Below are 21462 nucleotides of genomic sequence, written 5' to 3' on the forward strand. Positions count from 1 at the left end.
TCTATCTCTGATCACCTCCTCTGACATCTCCACACCTCCCTTAAACCAATCTCCAACTGTCACAACCCCCTGAGCATGCCATCGGGCCAAGGGAGTCCTAAGTTCTGTACCAGGGGAAGATCCTTGATACCGAACCAGGGGGTTATGGTAAAGTGGCTGTCAGGCAATTTTCTCTCTGGAGGAGGGAACTGCTCTGATGAGGTACTGTCGAAAATGATCCCAGATCTGAATAAGCCTTTTCACAAGTGGTGAGGAAGACTGAGAATGCTGGTCCGTCAAGAAGATCCAACTGACTCTACCTGCCCACTGGCCTGCTGCTCTGGGGGTGCACTGGTGAATCCCATGCAGTAGGAACTGCTTCCATGGCTGATCTCCTGGAGTCAAACCTCTAACAAGAAGTTTGACTAAAAGGGCTCTGCTCTGCATCTCCGGATCAAGAACCCCAAGTCCTCCCTGCGAGGAGGGTAAAGTGATAGTATCCCATGAAACTCTGGCCCTAGTGTCCTTAGAACCATCACCACCACTCCACAAAAAGTTCCGAAGCAATCTCCTCACCTGACGGATCGAGTCAGCATGAAAGCGCCAACATGACGCAACGTACCACATAGTCGCTAGTAGAACCTGGTTGAGTACCAGCGCTCTTCCGGCCAAAGAAAGTCTAGCTATACTCCAGTAGGCTAGCTTTCTCCAAATACTCTCAAGAATTGGGGCAAACTGTTGCATCAGAGACACCTCAATGCCAACCTGGAAGCCTAGATATCTCGTGGAGGTGCCTCTGGGTATCCATACAAAGCCTCTGTCTCCTCCCCATGCTGGGGTATCCTGCTAAGCTCCAGTCCAGATGCCTTTTGATTTGTTCCAATTGACAAGTCCCCCTGAGGCTAGGCAGAACTTGTTAATTGAATCCGCAGCAGTAGCAAGACTATATGCATCTCCTCTGACTGTCAATGCCATGTCATCAGCAAACTCAGTGTCCAAAAGCTCCTGCTCTTGCCGGATAGGCAGATGAAGGCCCAAAGTGCCATAACTGGTAGCCTGCATAAAGTATCCCATAGCCTCCGCTACGAAAAGGAAAAGGTAAGGTGCAAGCGGGCATCCCTATCGTACCGATCTGGATAGCTGAAAAGCCGGGTCCTCTGCCTCCACAAACCACCATCCTACTAGAAGAGTGAGAGTAAAGTGAGGAGACCCATGAAATCCATCTATCACTGAAGCCTAGCCTCCTCATAGTGCACTCCAAGAAACCCCAATCCACCCTGTCATAAGCCTTCTCAAAATCGAGAAGAAGAACTATAGGAGGAGTTACTATGGGCATATAAGTTAACAGAGTCAAGCAAGGAGTGTGTAATCCGAGTGTGTGAAGAGGTCTACCATTGTGCAACAGACTGGCCTAAAGAGTTGGGAGATGCTTGCCATAGAAAGGCCTATAAGATAGTTGGTAGTCAGGATTTTCCTTGAAAAAGCAAAATGTCGTCGTATTTTGAAACAATAAAGATCTTGCATACATTTCTTGGACTTGTGAACTTTCTCATGGTGCTCGTAATAGCTGATTTTGTATCGCCCTACTTCCATGTTAGTACTTAAATGTTTTAAGTAGCCCGGTGGTTGAAATCTGACGGTTAACAATAACCAGTCTAAAGGGCACTAGCACTATGCAACAAATTTTAGGATAGCACGGTAGTAGTGTAGGGATAGCACGATAGTAATGTAGGATAAGTTATCACCAACGTGATGGTTGGTTACACTAGGATATTAATAGCCACTAACACGATGTTTTGCTTCTATTATTACAAGATGAATGGATTTGTAGGATGTGTGGATTCATTATAAAAAACCAACGCAGTGGTTGTTGGGATATACTAAAAACAAGCATGGGATGAAATTTGATGGTTAATGAAACGATTAATAGTCTAAAGGGCATTGTTTTAGTGTAGCACTATGCAACAAATTTTAGGATAGCACAGCAGTAGCGTAGGGATAGTAGGGTAGTAGTGCAATTATTGCCAACATACCTTTGGCCCTCCTCAAGTGGCTTTACTTGCTTCCCACACGAGGGGGGGGGGGGGGGGGGGGGGGGGGGGCGGGGGGGGGGGGGGGCACTAGTGTAGTAGATTACATCATGGGATCCCCTACCTTCACTTCATGTATCACCAACTTCACCGTAGCACCACTCCCTCCAGGAGCTGATCACACATACCTATTCTTCACTATTGCCACCCCACGCTTAGCCACACCACACACACCACATAGGAAGCACGACACCTACCACAACATACACTTTGATCACAGCCTCTCACCGGCCTACTCTGGACGCCTAAACAGACTCCTAACCTACATCGATCACATACCACTCATAGAGGACCGTGCTGCCCTGATTAGTCGCACACTCCACGAGGCTACCCTCCAAATCTTTCCCCACACCACATGGTCCACTAGACCACCACCTCTTGGTTCTGTACCCTGCAACAATTGGTACGATGCGGAGTGCAAGGCTTATCGCCGACAGCTCTGACTTGAAACCAAATGTCACCTCCCGAACACACCAGACAGTACGCAAGTACTGACATCTCATACATCGGAAGAAGCAAGCATTTCTTCATCGAAATGAGGAGGAGCTGCTGCACATCTTGTACAGCAACAACTCTAAGGATTTTTGGCGGAGATCCCTTGAGCGTAGGTCTCCATCACCCCTCACCGACACAAGAGTCTGGCACACGTATGCACACCATCTTGATGATGTCCCACACCAGCCCACTCCACATCTCATACACACACATCGCCCCACCACTTGCACGTTGTTCACCAGAGGGGGAGTCAAGGACACAACATTGAAACTGCACGATGGCCAAGCTAAGGATCACGGGGGGCTATGCGCTGAGTTTATCGCATATGGGATCAACACGTTAGCCCCGATCCTAGCAAAGCTATTCAATGACGATGTTTACCTTGGCTTCCCCCGCACCTGGACACTCAACACCATCACCCCCATCCACAAGGCAGGGGATCCCATGGACCCAAGTAACTACAGGACTACATTATTGGACATGTGATGTCCACGATCTATGCAACTGTATTGGATGCGTCGGTCAGCCTGTTCGCAGAGATGAGAGGGCTCAGAGGTGAGGGTCAGGCCGGTTTCAGGCGAGACCATGGGACTATGGATCACATACTCACACTCAGGAGTGTCATTGAGGAGGCCAGATCACGGAAGGAGAGGGTATATTGCTGCTTTGTGGATTTCTGCAAAACCTTTGATACAGTATCTCGAGCTCGTCTCATCACACGCCTACAGACACTGGGATTTGATCACGAGATCATCTGGGCAGTCATGGCACTGTATGAGAGAGTCTCAGGCCGAGTTCCGACAGGCACAGGTTGGACAGGGTTGTCCCTTATCACCAACCCTGTTTGGCCTCTACATCGATGAGCTTAAGACTTTCGTGGGGGCGTTCAGAGGGACCGGTTGCTCACTTGCCGGAATCATCATTAGGATTCTTCTTTATGCAGATGACGTGGCACTCTTGTCGTCCACACCCTAGGGGCTCCAGCGACACCTGGTGGCACTGCAGGCTTTTTGTTTATCCCATGATTTGGAGGTCAATCTTGGCAAGACCAAGGTCATGATCTTTAGCACCTCTCGAGTAAGCATCAACGGAAGTAGTTTACTTTTACTTTCGGTAGGTCACCAGTTGAGATCATATCCTCATACACTTACTTGGGGGTCATCTTCTCCGGCTCGATCTTCTCGATGAGACCAGCGATGTAGGCCAGACTGAGCAGGAGATACAGCTCACTACAGGGACTCAGACAGGATATCATGCAGCTCCGACAAGAGGTCACAGCCATACACACTGTCCCAAGGAGTACCACGGTGGTCGAGGCACAGATTGCGAGCATGCAATCTGCTATTGAGGAGACTTCTTGATGGGTTGACGTGGCCAAACAGGAACCCGCAAGGGTAACCATTTCGGCTACCCTCATGGAGCAACAACAGAGAGCTAGTAAGGCTCTCAACATCAGAGTACGCGGGATCCCACGCACTGAGGCTACACCGATGGTAGATGCGACTGCGTTCGTGGCCGCTACCTTGGGTGTGGCTGAGCACAGGATAGAGAGGGCATGGCGGGTGGGGAGAGATCCCAACCGAGAGCAACCCCTGATCATACGATTCCATGACACTCAAGCACGACTTTCAGCTCTACGACGCAGGTCAGTCCTTCGAGATCAGCGATCTCTATGGATGAGGACCTCACACCTCTACAGGTTGAGGCGAGGCGCTCTTTGCTGCAGCAGCGGGATCAGGCCCGGAAGGAGGGAAAGTGGGTAGTGGTACGAGGGGGACGACTTCTTACAGGCCCCCGTAGGGCACTTGCCCCCTCCGCTACATAGGGAAGCGGGGTCTATGAGACCCAGATATCCGAAACCCTGTCCTGCACCATTTGGCACTGTAATGGTACCTTATGGTCAGAACCAGGGAACTTCTCGGAATCCTATACAAGCCACGACATAGTCTTCTATACAGAGACACATCAGAGTCCAGAGCGCCCTCTTCCAATAGTCAACGGATATACATGGGAGTCTGCCTACAGAGATGAGACGAGGGGTACAGGAGGAGTTCGAAGTTCAAGTGGAGTTGCAGTCCTTTTCAGATCCACACTTCAGGGGATCATTTCAGTAGAGCAGAGAGATACACATTCCAGATTTCTTTGGATCCGGATACGACACATGGACAGTCGGGATCTGTTTGTCGCAGTTTGCTACTTCCCCCCGGAGACCTCTTACTTTGCCAGAGATATTCGAGGTGATGATGAGACATCCCCATTTGCTGCCCTTTATCAATCCCTCGTTGACTTTTCTAGCCGCGGAGAAGTCCTTCTAGTGGGGGACTTCAACGCGAGGACAAGGGCCCGCCAGGTACCACTTCTTGACTTCAGAGATGATTCCACTCTACTGGCAGATGTTGACCTTGAGGAGGCAGGTATGCTACGGGTTTTGGCTGACGGGCAAGGTCCATTCTCATCTTATGGGCAGGCCCTATTAGACCTAGGCAGTATACATGATCTCATTATCTATAATGATCTTGACAGATGGCCCGCTTCAGGTGGTTTCACATGCTTTCCACATGGGGGGGGCTCCAGTGTTGTTGATTACATCATGGGATCCCCTGTCTTCACATGTTGCATTACTGACTTCACTGTAGCACCTCTCCCCCCAGGGACTGATCATACATACCTTTTCTTTCGCATCTCCACCTCCCTTCGCATAGCATCTTCCACCCCACTCAGTGCTTACTCCACCTACCACGATATACGCTTTGAACAGGATCACTCACCTTCTTACTCTGGCCGTCTGTACATACTTCTCGCTTATATTGACTTCATAACCCTTCTAGAGGATCGTGCTGCCCTTGTCACCCGCTCACTACACGAGGCTGCCATTCACACTTTTTCCCACACCACCCGCTCCACCCGCCCACCACCCCCTGGAACTGTACCCTCTAATAGTTGGCACAATAATGAGTGTAAGGCCTTACGCCGTCAACTCAAATTCGGAACCAAAAACAGTCTTCCAAGTACACCAGATACGCTACGTGAATACCATAGACTGGTACAGAGGAAGAAACTAGACTTCGTTCGTCGAAACGAGGAGGAGCTACTGAACATTTTGTTTAGTAACAACTCTAAGGGCTTCTAGCGGAGATTTCTAGAAGGACGGTCCCCTCCGCCACTCACTGACACCCAAATCTGGTTTGATTATGCACGCACACTTTATGACATCCCAAATCAGCCAATCCCTAACCTCTCACACATGCCTCGTCCCACATCCTGCACCCTCTTCACTAGAGGAGGGGTAAAGGATGCCGTAATGAAACTTCATAATGGCCGAGCGAAGATTCATGAGGGGCTATGCACTGAGTTCATTGCATATGGGATTAACCTCCTAGCCCCGATCTTAGCAAAGCTTTTTAATGAAGCGGTTTGTTTGGGATGGCCGGATTCCGGTGTTCGGATTCTAGTGTGATCATGGAACCATGGACCACATTCTCACGCTCAGATGTATCATCGAGGAGGCGAGGTCACGGAAGCAGAGGGTTTATTATTGCTTCATGGATTTCCGCAAGGCATTTGACACGGTCCCGAGAGCCCGCCTCATACGACGCCTACAAGACTTGGGTTATGACCAGGAGATCATTTGGGCTGTCATGGCACTTTACGAGAGAGTTTCTAGCAGAGTTTGGATAGGATCCGGGTGGACAGACGAGATCATGAGTACCATCGAGGTCAAACAAGGGTGTCCTTTGTCGCCTACCTTGTTTGGCCTCTACATTGACGAGCTTGAGACAGTGATGCAGACACAGGGGGGTGTAGGTTGCCCTCTTGTGGCACGCTAATCCAGATTTTGCTCTATGCAAATGACGTGGCTCTCTTGTCTTCCTCAACAGAGGGGCTTTAGAGACACCTAGACGCACTATAGTCCTTTTGTGGGTCCCATGATTTGAAGGTCAACCTGGGTAAAACCAAGGTCATGATCTTCAATACATCTCGAGCCATCATGCATCAGGAGCAGTTCACATTTGCGGGGTCATCTGTTGAGATAGTTTCATCATACACTTATCTTGGGGTTATCTTCTCCGGACTGAGCTTCACTATGAGACCCGCGATGCAGGCACGCTTGAGTAGAGGGTATGCCTCACTGGCCAAGCTAGAGAGGCAGTGCTTCCGCTCGCACTTTCAGGATCCACGCACTGAGGGGTTGCTTTTTGACTCCTTAGCTCGCCCAGCGGGGATGCACGGTAGCCCTTTTTGGGGGCCAGACTTATCGGATACAGAGTGGGCCCATGTGGAGCGGCTATAGAATCTCATGTTATCACGAATGATTCGTGGTAAGTCATCCGTTCCTCACCAGATCATTCAAACTGAGTTTGGGCCACCCCCTTTACAGCTAGATGCTACATTTCAGGTCATCACATATCTGTACCGAGTTACGGAATATGGGGATTATACCTGGGGGGTAGCAGGCTACCATGGATAGCTCTATCCTCTTCTATGGCACTTGCAGCAGGAGGAGATCAGAGGTGTTGGTATGCACGTACAGAGAGATGGTTTGGGCGACTAGGGCTCCACATGGATAGACTACCTCCCTTCCAGTATAGCATGGATGCTCCGTTCTCTCGTCTCTTATCACACGAGATCAACCAGGTTATCCGTGAGGATCTACTACAGCTACACACTTTTTGGACCTGGTTGGAACCGAGTGAACTCCCAATGAAGCTTAGCTTCTACAGAGATCACTTCTTACATATCACAGCAGAGGGTTTCATTGACCCACCAGGATACACACAGATTCACCTACCCCACTCGCTGAGGATCTCTCTTGGGCAGTTCCGAGTCTCTTCACATAGACTTCGCATCGAGAGCGGCAGAGCAAAGCAACTACCCAGGGAGCGGCGCATATGCACATTGTGTGACATACAGGAGATTGAGACAGAGGAGCATTTCATCTTCAGGTGTCCTCTGTACTATGAGATCCGAGGACGTTTCCATTGCCTCTTCAGGGATAGTTATGGGATTTTAGCCCGTTTCCTCTCCTACCCAGACCAGCGGTGTTTGGTAGGTTTCATTCATGAGGCACTTAGACACCGCGAGTGGATACTCCGAGCACGGAGACAGGTGCAGACTTCTTTCTCGGTTGATCCCTCTCAAAGCTCTATCACGGAGTTCTTTCAGCTAGATCACATGGACCCCAACGAGACGAGGCCTCGACATGACCGTGACCCGACAGCTCAGACAAAGGGTCGACACACAGATCACACTTGGAGACATCCCCTCCTTGTTTAGAGTCGGAGCTCGACCAACGGGGGTCACAGTAGCCCTGGTTAGACGCAGAGCTACGACCAGGAGACGTGCCAGGACCACACCTCTGAGTGGCCGACAGCACTCTATTGCCGACTTCATGCCTCCACTGCCTCATCCATCCTGATATCTTGTTGTTGCTGGGGATGATGATGATGCTGAGATTGATATATAGTTCACCATCGACATGACTATGTTGTACTTAGGACTTAGTACTGTCATGCTGCATTTTTGCATTTTTTGCATTTTGCATTTTGCATTGGTATGGATGCTCATTTAGTAGCTCCACTACCACAGCTCGTTGTATCAGGATTTTCACAGTCTAATAGACCCATCGGTCTTCCGAAGACTTTAATAATTTTTCTTTCTCTCTCTCTCTCTCTCTCTCTCTCTCTCGTAAAAGAACCTTTCATTAAGAAGAATGTATACACACTTGTTTTTTGTGAAATTAATGCAGAATGTACACACACACACACAATACATACAAGAAACAAAAAATCAGTCACCCCCCCCCCAAAAAAAAAAAGGAAACCCATTATTTTTTAAAATCTCCCAAAAGATTAGAAAAAAAATACGGCATTTCGTGTAGAACCACATGTTTCGTAGAAACGTTTCGTCAGGTCTTGACCTACGAATCCATTCGACCTTACAAATGAGTTAACAACAAGAACAAAATTGTTGCGTTTTTCTTATGCAAAATGTCAAAATCTTTGAGTTATAGTAAACCCAGGAACATATCCTGCCAAAAGAATCACATTAGTGATCAGAAACTTCAAATTAGTTTTACAACTTGTTTGCTTTTTGTGAATTTATACAAACCAAGGTTTTGAGACGTTAGGCATCAAATAAGGTCAAAGCAGGTGTAAAGATGCAGGAGAACCCCTTCATCCCTCTCATCTTGCAGTCACATTGGAGTTTTCCTACTTCACACTCTCTAAACTTTTGCCTGCCTGAACAACCCTCCAAATCTGCATATTCTCTTGCTTGGTTCTACTGCTGCACAATCCTAGGAAGCTACAAATCCAATATTGTGGTGCTGTAAAATTAGACCACAATTATAAAGGTAGTTTTAATTGCCTAGCAATTCAGCCTCAGGATTATCCATGCACAGGTGCACACCACTACGATTATATTGAAGGTGCATAAATACTATGCAGGCTTGCATGTATAGGAGACAAGCATTTTTCGAGCGAAATCTTCCGAGCGTTCGAGCGAAGGAAAAAAAAAGCTTCCAACTATGGAAAAATATGGCAAAAATAGATCAGAACAAAACTTAGTTTCACTCAGAAATATGCAAAGTATATAGCAATGCCTATTTTATACAAAAAAATCTTTACATGAATCTTTGGGAATGGTGAGTAACATAATGGAATGGCTTTTGAAAAAACCCACATGTAGAGTAGAGTTCTCTATGAAAATTCCCTTATGATCCTTCTTACAAGTTTAACTTAATTGGGGGTGACATTGAAAACCCTCTCTCAACCTAGCCTATGAAAGGGTTTATCCAAAGAAACCTCATTGAAATAAGCCTGAAAACCCTCTCTCAACCTAGCCTATGAAAGGGTTTATCCAAAGAAACCTCATTGAAATAAGCCATCAAGATAGTTTCACCAACAAAACCCCTTTGAAGTAGGTCTTCTAAGGTAGTTTCGCCAGCGAAACTACCATGGACAACACTTTTAAAAGTGGCATAACTTTCACATCCAATGTCCAAATATAGTCATTCAGCCACTCAAATTGATCAGAAAACACCATTTGAGCACATCTATAGGGTTATATTTTTAAAAATCTTTCATATATAGTATTAAATATTACATATATTTAATGAGAGCGATATATAAGCCCAAGTTAATACTTATCTAAAGTAATTTAAACTTCTTTAGAAACATATCCATAAATATCTTGTTATCTATGCTATTAAAATACTAGAAATATCTTGTCATAAATGTGTTTAATAAGTAGTTATATATGTATAATATTATTACATTAAGAGTGATTATGAGGGATGTTTCTTAAAGGAATTATTTTTCAACACTTTTCAAAGGGAATAACAGGGATACAAAGGATGTCTACGAGAAGAAAATTTATGTTATGTAAAATTGAATGAGTGACAATTCTATATGTTTTTATGATAAAGGAATCTAGTTCCAGTGAAAATAAAAGTGTAAAAACCATGTTTCCTAAAGAAATACAATTTTTTAAATCTCTTGAAACACACGCTCGGATAAACCTGCTCATAGGTTTTTGCTCGTAAAATTGATGCACCCGACATGTATACTAGGCTTAAACAGTAAACATATAGGTCGAAGAAAGCAAGAAGATACTCATAAATAGAGAGAGTAATTTCATATATTACATATATTTAATGAGAGTGATATATAAGCCCAAGTTAATACTTATCTAAAGTAATTTAAACTTCTTTAGAAACATATCCATAAATATCTTGTTATCTATTTAATGAGAAGATAGTATTAAATATTACATATATTTAATGAGAGTGATATATAAGCCCAAGTTAATACTTATCTAAAGTAATTTAAACTTCTTTAGAAACATATCCATAAATATCTTGTTATCTATGCTATTAAAATACTAGAAATATCTTGTTATCTATGCTATTAAAATACTAGAAATATCTTGTCATAAATGTGTTTAATAAGTAGTTATATATGTATAATATTATTACATTGAGAGTGATTATGAGGGATGTTTCTTAAAGGAATTATTTTTCAACACTTTTCAAAGGTAATAACAGGATGTCTATGAAGAAGAAAATTTATGTTATGTAAAATTGAATGAGTGACAATTCTATATGTTTTGATGATAAAGGGATCTAGTTCCAGTGAAAATAAAAGTGTAAAAACCGTGTTTCCTAAAGAAATACAATTTTTTCAAATCTCGTGAAAAACACACTCGGACAAACCTGCTCATAGATTTTTGCTCGTAAAATTATCAAATCGTGTATAAAAGATAAATGTGATAAGAAAATATTACCAATCACCATAGCTGCAACAATACTTGGGAGATTTTGAAGAAATATCTCGCCCTTCAAGACACCTGTCACCAAAATAGACAAACTGTATCAATTCAAATTTCACAGAAATGTCTATAGTACAGCATGGAAGTCTCCAAGTCAGCAGACGATTAATTTGTGAATTCAACATTTCAAGTTTTGGCAATCAGAATAATCCGTCCTAAGGATGAATTAAATTCTTTGACTAACCTGATTCGATGTTATGATGAGAAAACACTTAAAATTTTATAAAGAGCATCTAAGCTAGTGTGGGATATAAGGACCAAATTTCTTTGTTTGAGACTCCAGGAGCAAATATGTCCTTGGCAGTCCAACAAAGTGTGAAATAGAATGCATACCTTAAAGGAATTAGATCTGGCTGTGGACTTGGGATGGTAAACATGGCAGAACAATTTTATAGCTGAGGTGTTGGATCATCTTCAGATAAGCGATTGATTGATTTCACAAATGCATCAATGCAAGAGAAGGTGTGAACTCACCGGAAATGTAACAATCGAGTGTGAATCCACAAACTGTTCGCAAAAGCGTCCAGTGCTTGCACATCCAGATTTGATCCTAGAGGAGGACAGCCATAGACCAGAATATGGGACAGACACTGTGAACAAGCAGCAAACCCCACATGCTCATGCAAGAGGAGGCAACCAGACTGTAAGACAATGTGGGCAATTCGTAGAACTGAGTCAAAGAGAAAAACAACTTGCTTTGCACTCTTGCCTAGCCAAGTGGAAGGTGCGGACGGTACATTTGTAAGGGAGATGGAAACAGTAATTTTGAAGTACCTGCCCCATGCTTTTGGGGGCGACAGAGATATCCTGATGGACTTATGCAGGGGTGTATCTGGTTTTGGAACACATCAAATACTCATTCTTTGAATGTTGATGAGAGTCTAGGGATTAGGCACGCTAGGCCCCACATGAGTTGTATGGCCGGTGGAAAGGGACAAGTTTGCAGCCACATGAGGTGCAGATGCTTTAAACAAGTGGGTTTGTGCAGAATACCAGGGTTGGGGCTTCAACTCCGAATCAGACAACAAATTTCCCAAAGGTCCCAAGCGGTTTTCAGCCTATGGCAAGGTTGTGAAATGGAGATCCAAGCTAGCAAAAGAATTTTATGATAACATAGCAAAGCACCGACTTTGGATGGTACTGTTATTTGTGAAGCCATTATATTGTGCAATAATCACATGTGTTTGATGACAATATGGATGGATCTAGAGCAATTGGAGTGAATTATTCTGCATCAATACCAGAATTTTCGCATTGAGAACTGCGAGAAGCTTACCCTGGTACGAAAGGACTGGGTTAGGTCAACCCATGGTGCTCCGGTTGTTATGCCAATAACAGCTCCGGGTAGCTAAGTTGGTAGGGAAGACCTGCTTAAACCATCTAAGCACAGTTGCAAAGGGTTTCAGAAGAGAGAAACCAAGCACACGATGTATGCTCCTCACAAGCACTTGTATTTCATTTTTTTGAATGTTTTGGGTTTTGATCCACATGCACAAGAGTTCATGCATCAAGCGGCACTCGTGAAGCTGGAGCTATTTTAGGCCCTTGGCAGGACGAGATGCAGTGTGCTGCGTGAGATAACTTTTTTTGCATGCTCCAAGCCTTAAGTGGCATTTTGGTTTATGTATTGTGCAACTGCAAACTTGAATCTGTTACTATTGTATAGCGTAGTACACTCTTGGTACCTCCTTGCTTCACACTACACTACGTTCTATGATATAGAATAGCAAGCACTCGTACGTGAGTACCCTTTTCCTAGGGGTGCAAGCACGCGTGGTTTTGGATGTACTTCGTGCATCCATTCAAACCCAAAACTTTAGAACTAAAATACATATACAAATTCATGTGCTTTAAGTCTTTGAAAGGATTGTCGAAATGCATGCCATGTTTTGGCGGGTTTCGCTCGAAAAATCTTGGTCAAATTTAGAATTATATTGGCTATGATGCTTCTGATTGGAGCCTCATCGTCATCTATGTGTTTTCACGTGGGACTGACTTCTAGAACGAGTCATCCAAGAGAGTCGAGGGCTTCAGTGGGAGTGGGGCGTCATGAAGTTGTTGCCACTTCGCACCAACAAGCATAGATGCGTCCCAAATCATGCTGACTTTTGATTCCCGTTGTGCACCTTCGTCAATTGAATATCGAGTTGCGTCACAAGCAGCCTTGCCCAATTGTCAGGGTAGCCCTTCAACCGCCTTGAGCACCTTTTGTACCAATTTCCTTGCCATGCAAGTACCCAACGTCTTCAGTTTTGGACCCACTCCCCTAAGAATCGCCTGAAGTTATTCATGTCTATGCTAGCCGCGCCGATTCTGTGAACAATTCATCACATTTATGAGGACTGGAATCTGGTGTCTCATCGTCCACGGCCAGAAGCTCGAGCACGCACGCCACCTCGGCCTCACTGTGGTCACTATCCATCCTCCAGCCAAGAAAGTTTTCATTGCGGCGTCGTGAGATCACACTGCTTCCATTGCGAAGTTCCGGTCGAACACTAGTGCCTAGGGATGCTTGTGAAATTATTAGCTAGCTATGAGGTTGATATAATTCGTTACATGCAAACGATCGGGGGTAAGAGATCAGGTCCAGGGGACCTCTCCGACTTTTTCCTCTTTGAGGAGACCGCTTCCTCCTTTGGCGCAGCCCTCTTCTTTGACTAGCTCATCTATCTGCAAAGGGCTTGCTCTGATAGGAAGGGTTACCGAGGACGCTTGAAGACTGTGGAGTTTGAAGGAGATGATCGCTCGTCAATCGGATGTGTCGCTCTTCCTTCCTGAACGGTTTATATAGACTCACTTTCCTGCTGAGCCTTGTGTCCACGATTAGTTCTATGTCCAGACGCCACCTTTCTTGCCATGATGTCCATCTCTATGTCTCCATCCCCTCTCGTACTTCACTTGGAGCTTGCATGTGCTTCTAGTGCTCTTGCTGATCATGGCTCTGCATAGGTCAGATCTTCCAGCCGGATATAATGCACAACGATTTTGTTGGTGCAGCCACCGGCCACCTGACAGTCAAGATATGGTCTTCGGTTTCGGCCAATGTGAAGTAGACTTGGGGCCTTGGACCTTGTGATCGCCTCTTGCAGCCGTGGTTGGCCGATTCGAGTATCAGTCAATTCTTTGTAAACCCCATCCTCCTCGCAAGACCCCTTTCCCATGGAGCATCTTGTGTCGTTGGGTGCCTTCATCTGTCGGCCGCTATTCGCAAGGCCCTGATTGTCACGCCTGGCACTACATTCATTCCAAGCAACTTCTCTTCGGTGACCAAACTCATAGCATTTCCTAATCTCCAGACACGGGCTCACAATCTGTCACGGGGGCGTGAAATTCTAAGTACTTTAATGTACTACAAGACCGTGATAACTTTGGTTTTAAAAGTCCAAGCGTGGGCTTAATAATGTGTAATTAAACGCGGCATGGTGCCTAGCACATAAGCGTAATTAATCCCTAGGCCCAAAGGCATTCCAAGGAATTAAAAGAGTGGTTGTTGGGAAATGATGACGTGGCATTTTTAATGGGCCCCCTAGAGGGCCATGTACCTTCAGTGGCCCCCCTAGAGTTCCAGGTGGCTCTAGTGCCTTCTACATGCTCCTTTGCCATTCTTGGACCTTCCTGGGCCTTCTGAACTTCACATGTGTGGTTTTCTCTCTCATCTTCTCCCTTTGTTGAGATTTTGGACTGGTTTTTCAGCCTCCTTCAGCTGAATTCCGTTTTTCTTCATAACTCCTCACCCGTTTGGATTCCTCAACTTCCGTTTGGCCCGATGGCTTCCCCTCTGCCTCCCCTTCGTAGTGATATGCTTTCCCTCCGTGCGTTTGGTAGAACGGGCAGAGCTGAGCACTTCTTTTGCTGGTCGAATTTGCAAAAGTGGCTTTTTCTGGATCTTTTTTCTTCTACCGCCTCCTGGGCCTCTCCTCTTGCAAAGCTACAGCTTTCTGTTGAATTTCGAGTGGTCCGACACGCTGGTTGACTGGTTTTTCTCAGTTTTGGAGGACTTTCCGGCGATGAAACTTCTCCAAAACCTTCTCAATGCATTCCTCTCTGAAGCACGCTTCTTTTGAGCCCAAGAACTTCCACTTCTTCGCGACAGAAGTGTTTCTTTTTGCATTTTTCAGTGGAATTCTTGCTGGTCGGCTCTTGTAAATGCTCTTTCTTCATGCCTTCGCACTCCTCTTTGGCTAAGAATGCAATTGGGCATTGGCTACTATGTCCTCTTGGCGATTGAGGACTTGGTTCGAGTCTTCAGGGCTTGGTGAGTTGTGATTTTGCTACTGCAATTTCTTTTTGCCATAAGCTATTGGTTGGCCTCGTGTGCCACCTCTTTCTTGGCTCACAGGTGCCCAGGCAGTGCTACATGAGTCATTGCTTGGTTGGGTACTTTGCTGATTTTATTTTGGAGCTTTGAAAAGCTTTGTGAATGCCATCTGGAAACCACTCAAAGAGAGTGCAGCTGGGGTGCAGTGTGATTGCATCTGGACAGCCGATGGAATTGCACTCGGAAAAGAGAATGCCTTTGGGTTGAGCCTACGGGTTAAGTGCACTTATGTGATGGTGTTATATGCTTGAAAGCCTTGCGAAGGCTTAGTGAATTGGGGCTGCGTGCTCAGTTGCAGGGAAGGTCTCCCAGATGCAACTTGTAATCATTTCACTGTGAAATATAAAGAAATACCGAAAGGGGCGCCACGGTGTTTGGGGCCAATCGGGTGCACTTGTCTATGTCTGTTGAGCAGGGGCATTCTAGCCTCCATCCCTTTTTCAGTGGTTTTGTTTGTGAACAAATGGGTAAATGCCAAATGGTGATCATGCAATGGTTAATGGTTGTGATATATGCTTTGTGAGCTGTAAATAAGTGCTGAAGTGATTAAAGGTTTAGTTCCACTGCCCTCTGAGTGATTAGAGGCCGGTTTCATTGGTTCCATTGCCGGGATACCACACACTCTTTCTCAAGAGGTGGGCCTCGGTAGTTTGGTGGAAGGATATCTTTGCTGCACTTTTTGACAGCTGAATATTACAACCATAAACATGGTGAGTACCCATGAGCAAGAGAGCTCCACAACTCCTCAAAGGAGAAGGCAGGAAAGCCTTAATGATCCAGCTAGTGTACAGCTGCAGGAAGCACAACAAATGCCTTTTGAGCAGGCCACACATGAAGCTACAACTGAGCTCAACGGTGATACTAGTTCTAGCAGTGAGTCAGATGATGCTACTATGTTGAATGCACAGCTTGCAAGTGCAGTGACTGCTTTGACTCAGCTGCCTCAAAATTTGGCTCAGATTGTGCAAACAAATGCCAAGAAGAAGAAGAAATCAAGAAATCACAAGCACGGAAAGAGTGAGTACACACATGCATCAGCTTCTCATGGCGGACCGCACACTCATGCATCAGTTTCCCATGAGGGACAGCCATCAAAAATGACTCAGAAAGTGACTTCCAAGAGAGAGGAATCGCCCAAAAGAGCACTTGAGAAAGAGGTACAAAAAGTACATCCAGTGCAACAGTATGAGCAGCCAACACAAGGCCTTGGTTTGGGTATTTCTACTCCTCAAAATAATAATGTGCAGTCCATAAATGTGGCTCAACCACCTCAGCCATATTTGAGGCAGCAACCTGAATATTTTGGTACAGATTCTATCTTTGATGCTATGTTGATTTCACCGCCAATTGGGCATAGAAAGCAAGCCATGTATGACAATGTGGGAATGCAGCCAGGCATGCAAGCCACAGCATATGCTCCCATGCCTAATGTTCAACCAAGCATGGCTCTCCCTAGTGAAGGGAATGCTGCAAATATACAGCCATCTTTGGGACAGCCAATATCAAATGTATACAAAGAATTTAAGGATGGTGGTTCTCATGTCAAGTTTGATACATATAATGGAGTACAGGACAGGTACAAAGCCCTCACATTCCTTCAACAATTTGATGCTGCATTTCTTGGGGGTTTGTTTACAGAAGCATCCAAGATGAGGAAGGTTGCCACATTTTTGAAAGGCAATGCACTTAAGTGATACACCAACCTTATGCTTCATGGAGATGCACCTGCTACTTGGCTGGAATTTAAGCTAGTGTTCTCTTCTACTTGGCTTACTCCAACTTTTGAAGTTGAAGTACTTTCACACTGGCATGACTTGTCATACAAACTTTGCAAGAATCTTGATGATTACACCACAGAGGTTTTGGGATGTTTTGCTGCCATTGAGCTCTTACAGGCATGTTTCTTTGAAAGAGCAAATAGAGAGGTACTGTTGTGGATTGCCTAGTGAGCTACGTGATTATTGCATCAAAACCAAGGTGGGTTCTATGACTCAATTAATTGAGAATGCAAGGATAGCATATGCATGGATGCAGGAGAAGAATTTGGGCTTTATGGACAGCAAGAAAGAAGACAACAAACGGGCTGCCAAACACCAGGATAAGGACATCAAATCTGAAAATAAAAATTATGGCAAACGACCGTTTCAAAAGGGAGGAAAAGCCCAATTCAAAGCTGGTCAAAGGCGTGGACAGCCTAATAAACAGCCCCGTACCAAGTTATCTGATGAAGAGAAAAAGTCACTCATGGAGCAAAACAAATGTTTTATATGCAAAGGAGAGGGACACCGCTCTTATGATTGCCCATTCAAGAAAAGAGACAGGTCAGATGATGATAAGAATGGTGATAAACAGGGTGATCGGAAGGGCAAAAAGCCTAAACCTTCTGCAGGACTTCTTCCAGATGTGATTGGGAGTTTGCCACATGCACATGATGAAGAGGAAATGAAAAAGACTGAGATGTGCAGAGCATGGGGAAAAATCAGAAATCAGAATTGTTTGTTTTTCTTTGATTCTGGGGCAAAGGCAAATTTCATAACTCCTGATATGGCAGGAAGGCTTGGCATCGAGCCTGGGGAAATGGGGCCATCCGGCATGTGTGATATGGCCAACCCTGAACTCAACACACCTGTCACTCCTATCATTGGCAAGTTGAGGATGCATATCCAGGGATATCAGGATGCAGAGGACTTCTACATTATGCCTTTGCCAGAGTGTGATGCTTTGCTTGGGATGCCTTGGATGTACAGGGTGGGGGCTGATGTGCAGATGAGAAACAAGAGGATTTCTTTAACTCATAGAGGCAAAAATCATGTACTTGATGTAAAGTTGAAAGGGGAGTCCATCCCTGTAGTTTCAGCTTCTTGTATTTCCAATGTAATAAAGCGTCATATTTCAGCGTACTTGATTTTTGTCAAAGAGGACAGTCAACCAGTTCAGGAAGGCTCTACTCTTTCTGCTTTAGATAGAGAAAGGGCTGCTTTTATTTCAGATTTTCAGGATTGTTTCTCAGATGCACTTCCTCAAGAATTACCTCCCAAGAGGCCCGAAGATCATCAAATTGATATAATTCCAGGAAGCTCACCGCCTAATATACCTCCCTATCGTGTCAGTAAGGCACAACAGGAAGAGATAATGTCACAAGTGAAGGAACTCTTGGAAAAGGAATTAATACAACCAAGTAATTCTCCTTACTGTTCCCCTGTGTTGCTTGTGCAAAAGAAGGATGGCAGTTGGAGAATGTGTATTGATTATAGGGCTTTGAATAAAGTCACAATTAAGAACCGTTTTCCAATTCCACGCATTGATAATATATTGGATCGGTTGGAAGGTTCCTCAATGTTCAGTCGTATTGACCTTAAAAGTGGATACCATCAGATAAGGATACGCACTGAAGATGTCTACAAGACTGCCTTCCGCACTTCATTTGGCTTATATGAGTTCCTTGTGATGCCTTTTGGTTTGACTAATGCACCTGCCACTTTCAATAGAATGATGGACAGAATTTTTAGAGCACACAGAAAGTTTGTGGGCACTTTCTTCGATGACATCATTGTGTTCTCTAAAAATGAGCAGGAGCACAGGAAACACCTCACTATTGTGTTTCAAGAGTTGAAAAGACACAAGCTATTAATAAACACCAAGAAAAGTGAGTTCTTTATGCATGAGATTCATTTTCTCGGGCATATAGTGTCAAAGGATGGAGTCAAGATGGATCCTGCAAAAGTTGAGGCCATAAGGAGTTGGCCAATTTTGAAAAATCTGCATGAAGTCAGAAGCTTTCTTGGGTTGTGTTCATACTATCGGAGGTTTATAAAGTACTTTGCAGAAATTGCTTCTCCCTTGCATGCTTTACAAAAGAAAGCTGTACCGTTTCGGTGGGGACCAAAGGAAAATGCAGCTTTTGAAGAGCTGAAGCAAAAATTGTGTTCTGAACCCGTTATTATCTTGCCAGATCTTGCAAAACCCTTTGCTGTAACTTGTGATGCATGTGGGAACAGCATAGGAGGCACTTTGATGCAGGATGGCAGAGTGGTTGCATATAAGAGTAGAGTTCTCAAAGATGCTGAATTGTACTTGCAGACATACGAGAAGGAAATGTTAGCAGTGATACATGCTTTGACCACATGGAAACATTACCTTCTTGGAGCTGATTTTTATGTGCAAACTGATCATCAGTCACTTAGATATTTTCTCACGCAGAGAAAATTATCTGAAAAGCACATGAGATGGGCTAACTTCCTCTCAATGTTTCATTTTCAAATTGTACATGTGCCGGGTAACAAAAATGTCGTGGCTGATGCACTTTCCAGGAAACCACAGCCTGAAGCAGTCTCCAAGAAACCCAGTGTTTCAGCAGTGAGCATTGCTTATAACAATGTGTTAGATGTGATGAAAGATCAGTATGTTAATGATGCTGATTTTTCAACTATTTATGAACAGCTTTCTGATGGTCAAAGGCATGATCACTATATGTTGAAAGAGGGTTTCATTTTGATGCATGGACGACTCTGTGTCACTGATCAAATGCGACAAAAAGTCATAATGGAAAGTCATGCTCCTCCATATGCAGGACATAGGGGAATTACAGCAACAATTACAGCAGTGGAGCAATACTTTTATTGGCCATCTTTGAGGAAAGATGTGGAAGAATATGTGAGAACATGCATGGTTTGTTAGAAAGTAAAGTTTGACAGGCAGAAGGCACCTGGGTTGTTACACCCTTTGCCAATTCCGGATAGACCATGGCAAAGCATAGCTATGGATTTTGTGTTTGATCTTCCACGTACTCCTACTGGACATGATGGATTGTGGACAATAATTTGCAGTTTTAGCAAACAAGCCCACTTTGTGCCAGTAAGAAAGAAAATTACAGCAGATCAAATGGCCAAATTGTTTTTGCAGCATGTCTTCAAGTATCATGGGATGCCTGAATCCATAATCAGTGATAGAGATCCGAGGATGACCAGCCTCTTTTGGAGAGGACTGTTTGAAAATATGGGCACTACGCTGAATTTTTCGTCATCTTTTCACCCTCAGTCTGATGGACAATCGGAGCAGGAAAACTCTACCATCTTGGATATGTTTAAATGCTATGTCTCAGACCACAAAAGCAAATGGGAGCATTATTTACCTTTGCTGGAATATGCTTACAATAATACGGTGCACACATCCACGGGTAAAGCACCTTTTGAAATAGTGGAAGGTGCTAGGAAGATACCTCCCATTTTGCATACAAAAGAGAAAATCTTCGAAGCTGATCGTTTTGTGGAAAGCCTTGAAGAGGCTTATAAGAAGATCAAATATGCCTTGCAACGAAGTCAAGACAAGCAGAAAAGAGCAACAGATAAGCACCGCAGGGAATTGGTATTCACAGAAGGTGATTGGGTTTTGCTGCGTTTTCAGAAGGCAAGGCTGAAAAATAAGAAAGGCAAGGAAAGGTTGTACACAAAGCTGAACATGCGTTACTATGGTCCTCTCCAGGTTTCTGAAAAGATAAACGAGGTAGCTTACAGGCTGAAGTTGCCTCCGCATTGGAAGATACATAATGCCTTTCATGTGAGCTTATTAAAGCAATATCATGGAGATATTCCCGAGGATGTATCTGATGAGGTGCAGCCTGAAGTGGAAGAACAGGATGAACTTCTGGTCCCCCAGAGCAGATTCTGGCACACAGAGATAGAAAGCTCAAGGGTAAAGTTATCCGTCGCTACTTGGTAAAATTTCAAAATTACCCATCACTTGATGCGAAATGGATGGAGGAAGGTGAACTGGCAGATTCACCTGGGATATTGCAGCTTTACCTTGATGCTTTCCAATTAGAGCCGACTGCGGTCCAGGCTCCTACAGGTAGTTCAGCAGAGCGAGCGTCTGGAGCATTACCTGATGTTCGAGAGGGGGGTAGCACCTCCACTCCCTCAGTACAGACGGGCTCACTGTGATTTCATGAGGTCGCTTGATGACACTGTATGTTTCATCCGAGATACTGAGCTGACAGTATTTCTGCTGTGAGACTTCATGATATTGATGCATCTTGACTATTGATCGCCGAGGATCACATAGATTTTGAGCAGTATATATGGATGGATGCATGCCTCTCCTAGCCATATTTTCACTATCTCTGTATACTATAGCTGCGGCTTTCTTGTATACTCTTTTATGCTATATTTCATGCTCGCTCCTGTGTTTTGGGGCAGGAAACTGTGGTTTGCTGTTTCAAGAGAGGGGTATGTCACGGGGGCGTGAAATTCTAAG

The 21462-nt window shown here is 44.6% G+C and overlaps 1 protein-coding gene across 2 annotated transcripts in view; it reads right to left on the minus strand.

Annotated features, from left to right (window-relative positions):
* The window catches only part of LOC147882212 (NOL1/NOP2/sun family protein), a 149081-nt gene that overhangs the window by 86599 nt on the left and 41020 nt on the right, over positions 1-21462 (minus strand). For both annotated transcript variants that reach the window (XM_087401993.1, XM_087401992.1), the window contains exon 6: positions 10848-10910. In XM_087401993.1, coding sequence (XP_087258119.1) covers positions 10848-10910 — 63 coding nt within the window. The remainder of the gene's footprint in view (positions 1-10847; positions 10911-21462) is intronic.

This window comes from Dipteris shenzhenensis, chromosome 30, assembly GCF_047967505.1.
Source record: "Dipteris shenzhenensis isolate YYH24624 ecotype China chromosome 30, Dip_SZ_1.0, whole genome shotgun sequence".
Lineage (NCBI taxonomy): Eukaryota > Viridiplantae > Streptophyta > Polypodiopsida > Gleicheniales > Dipteridaceae > Dipteris > Dipteris shenzhenensis.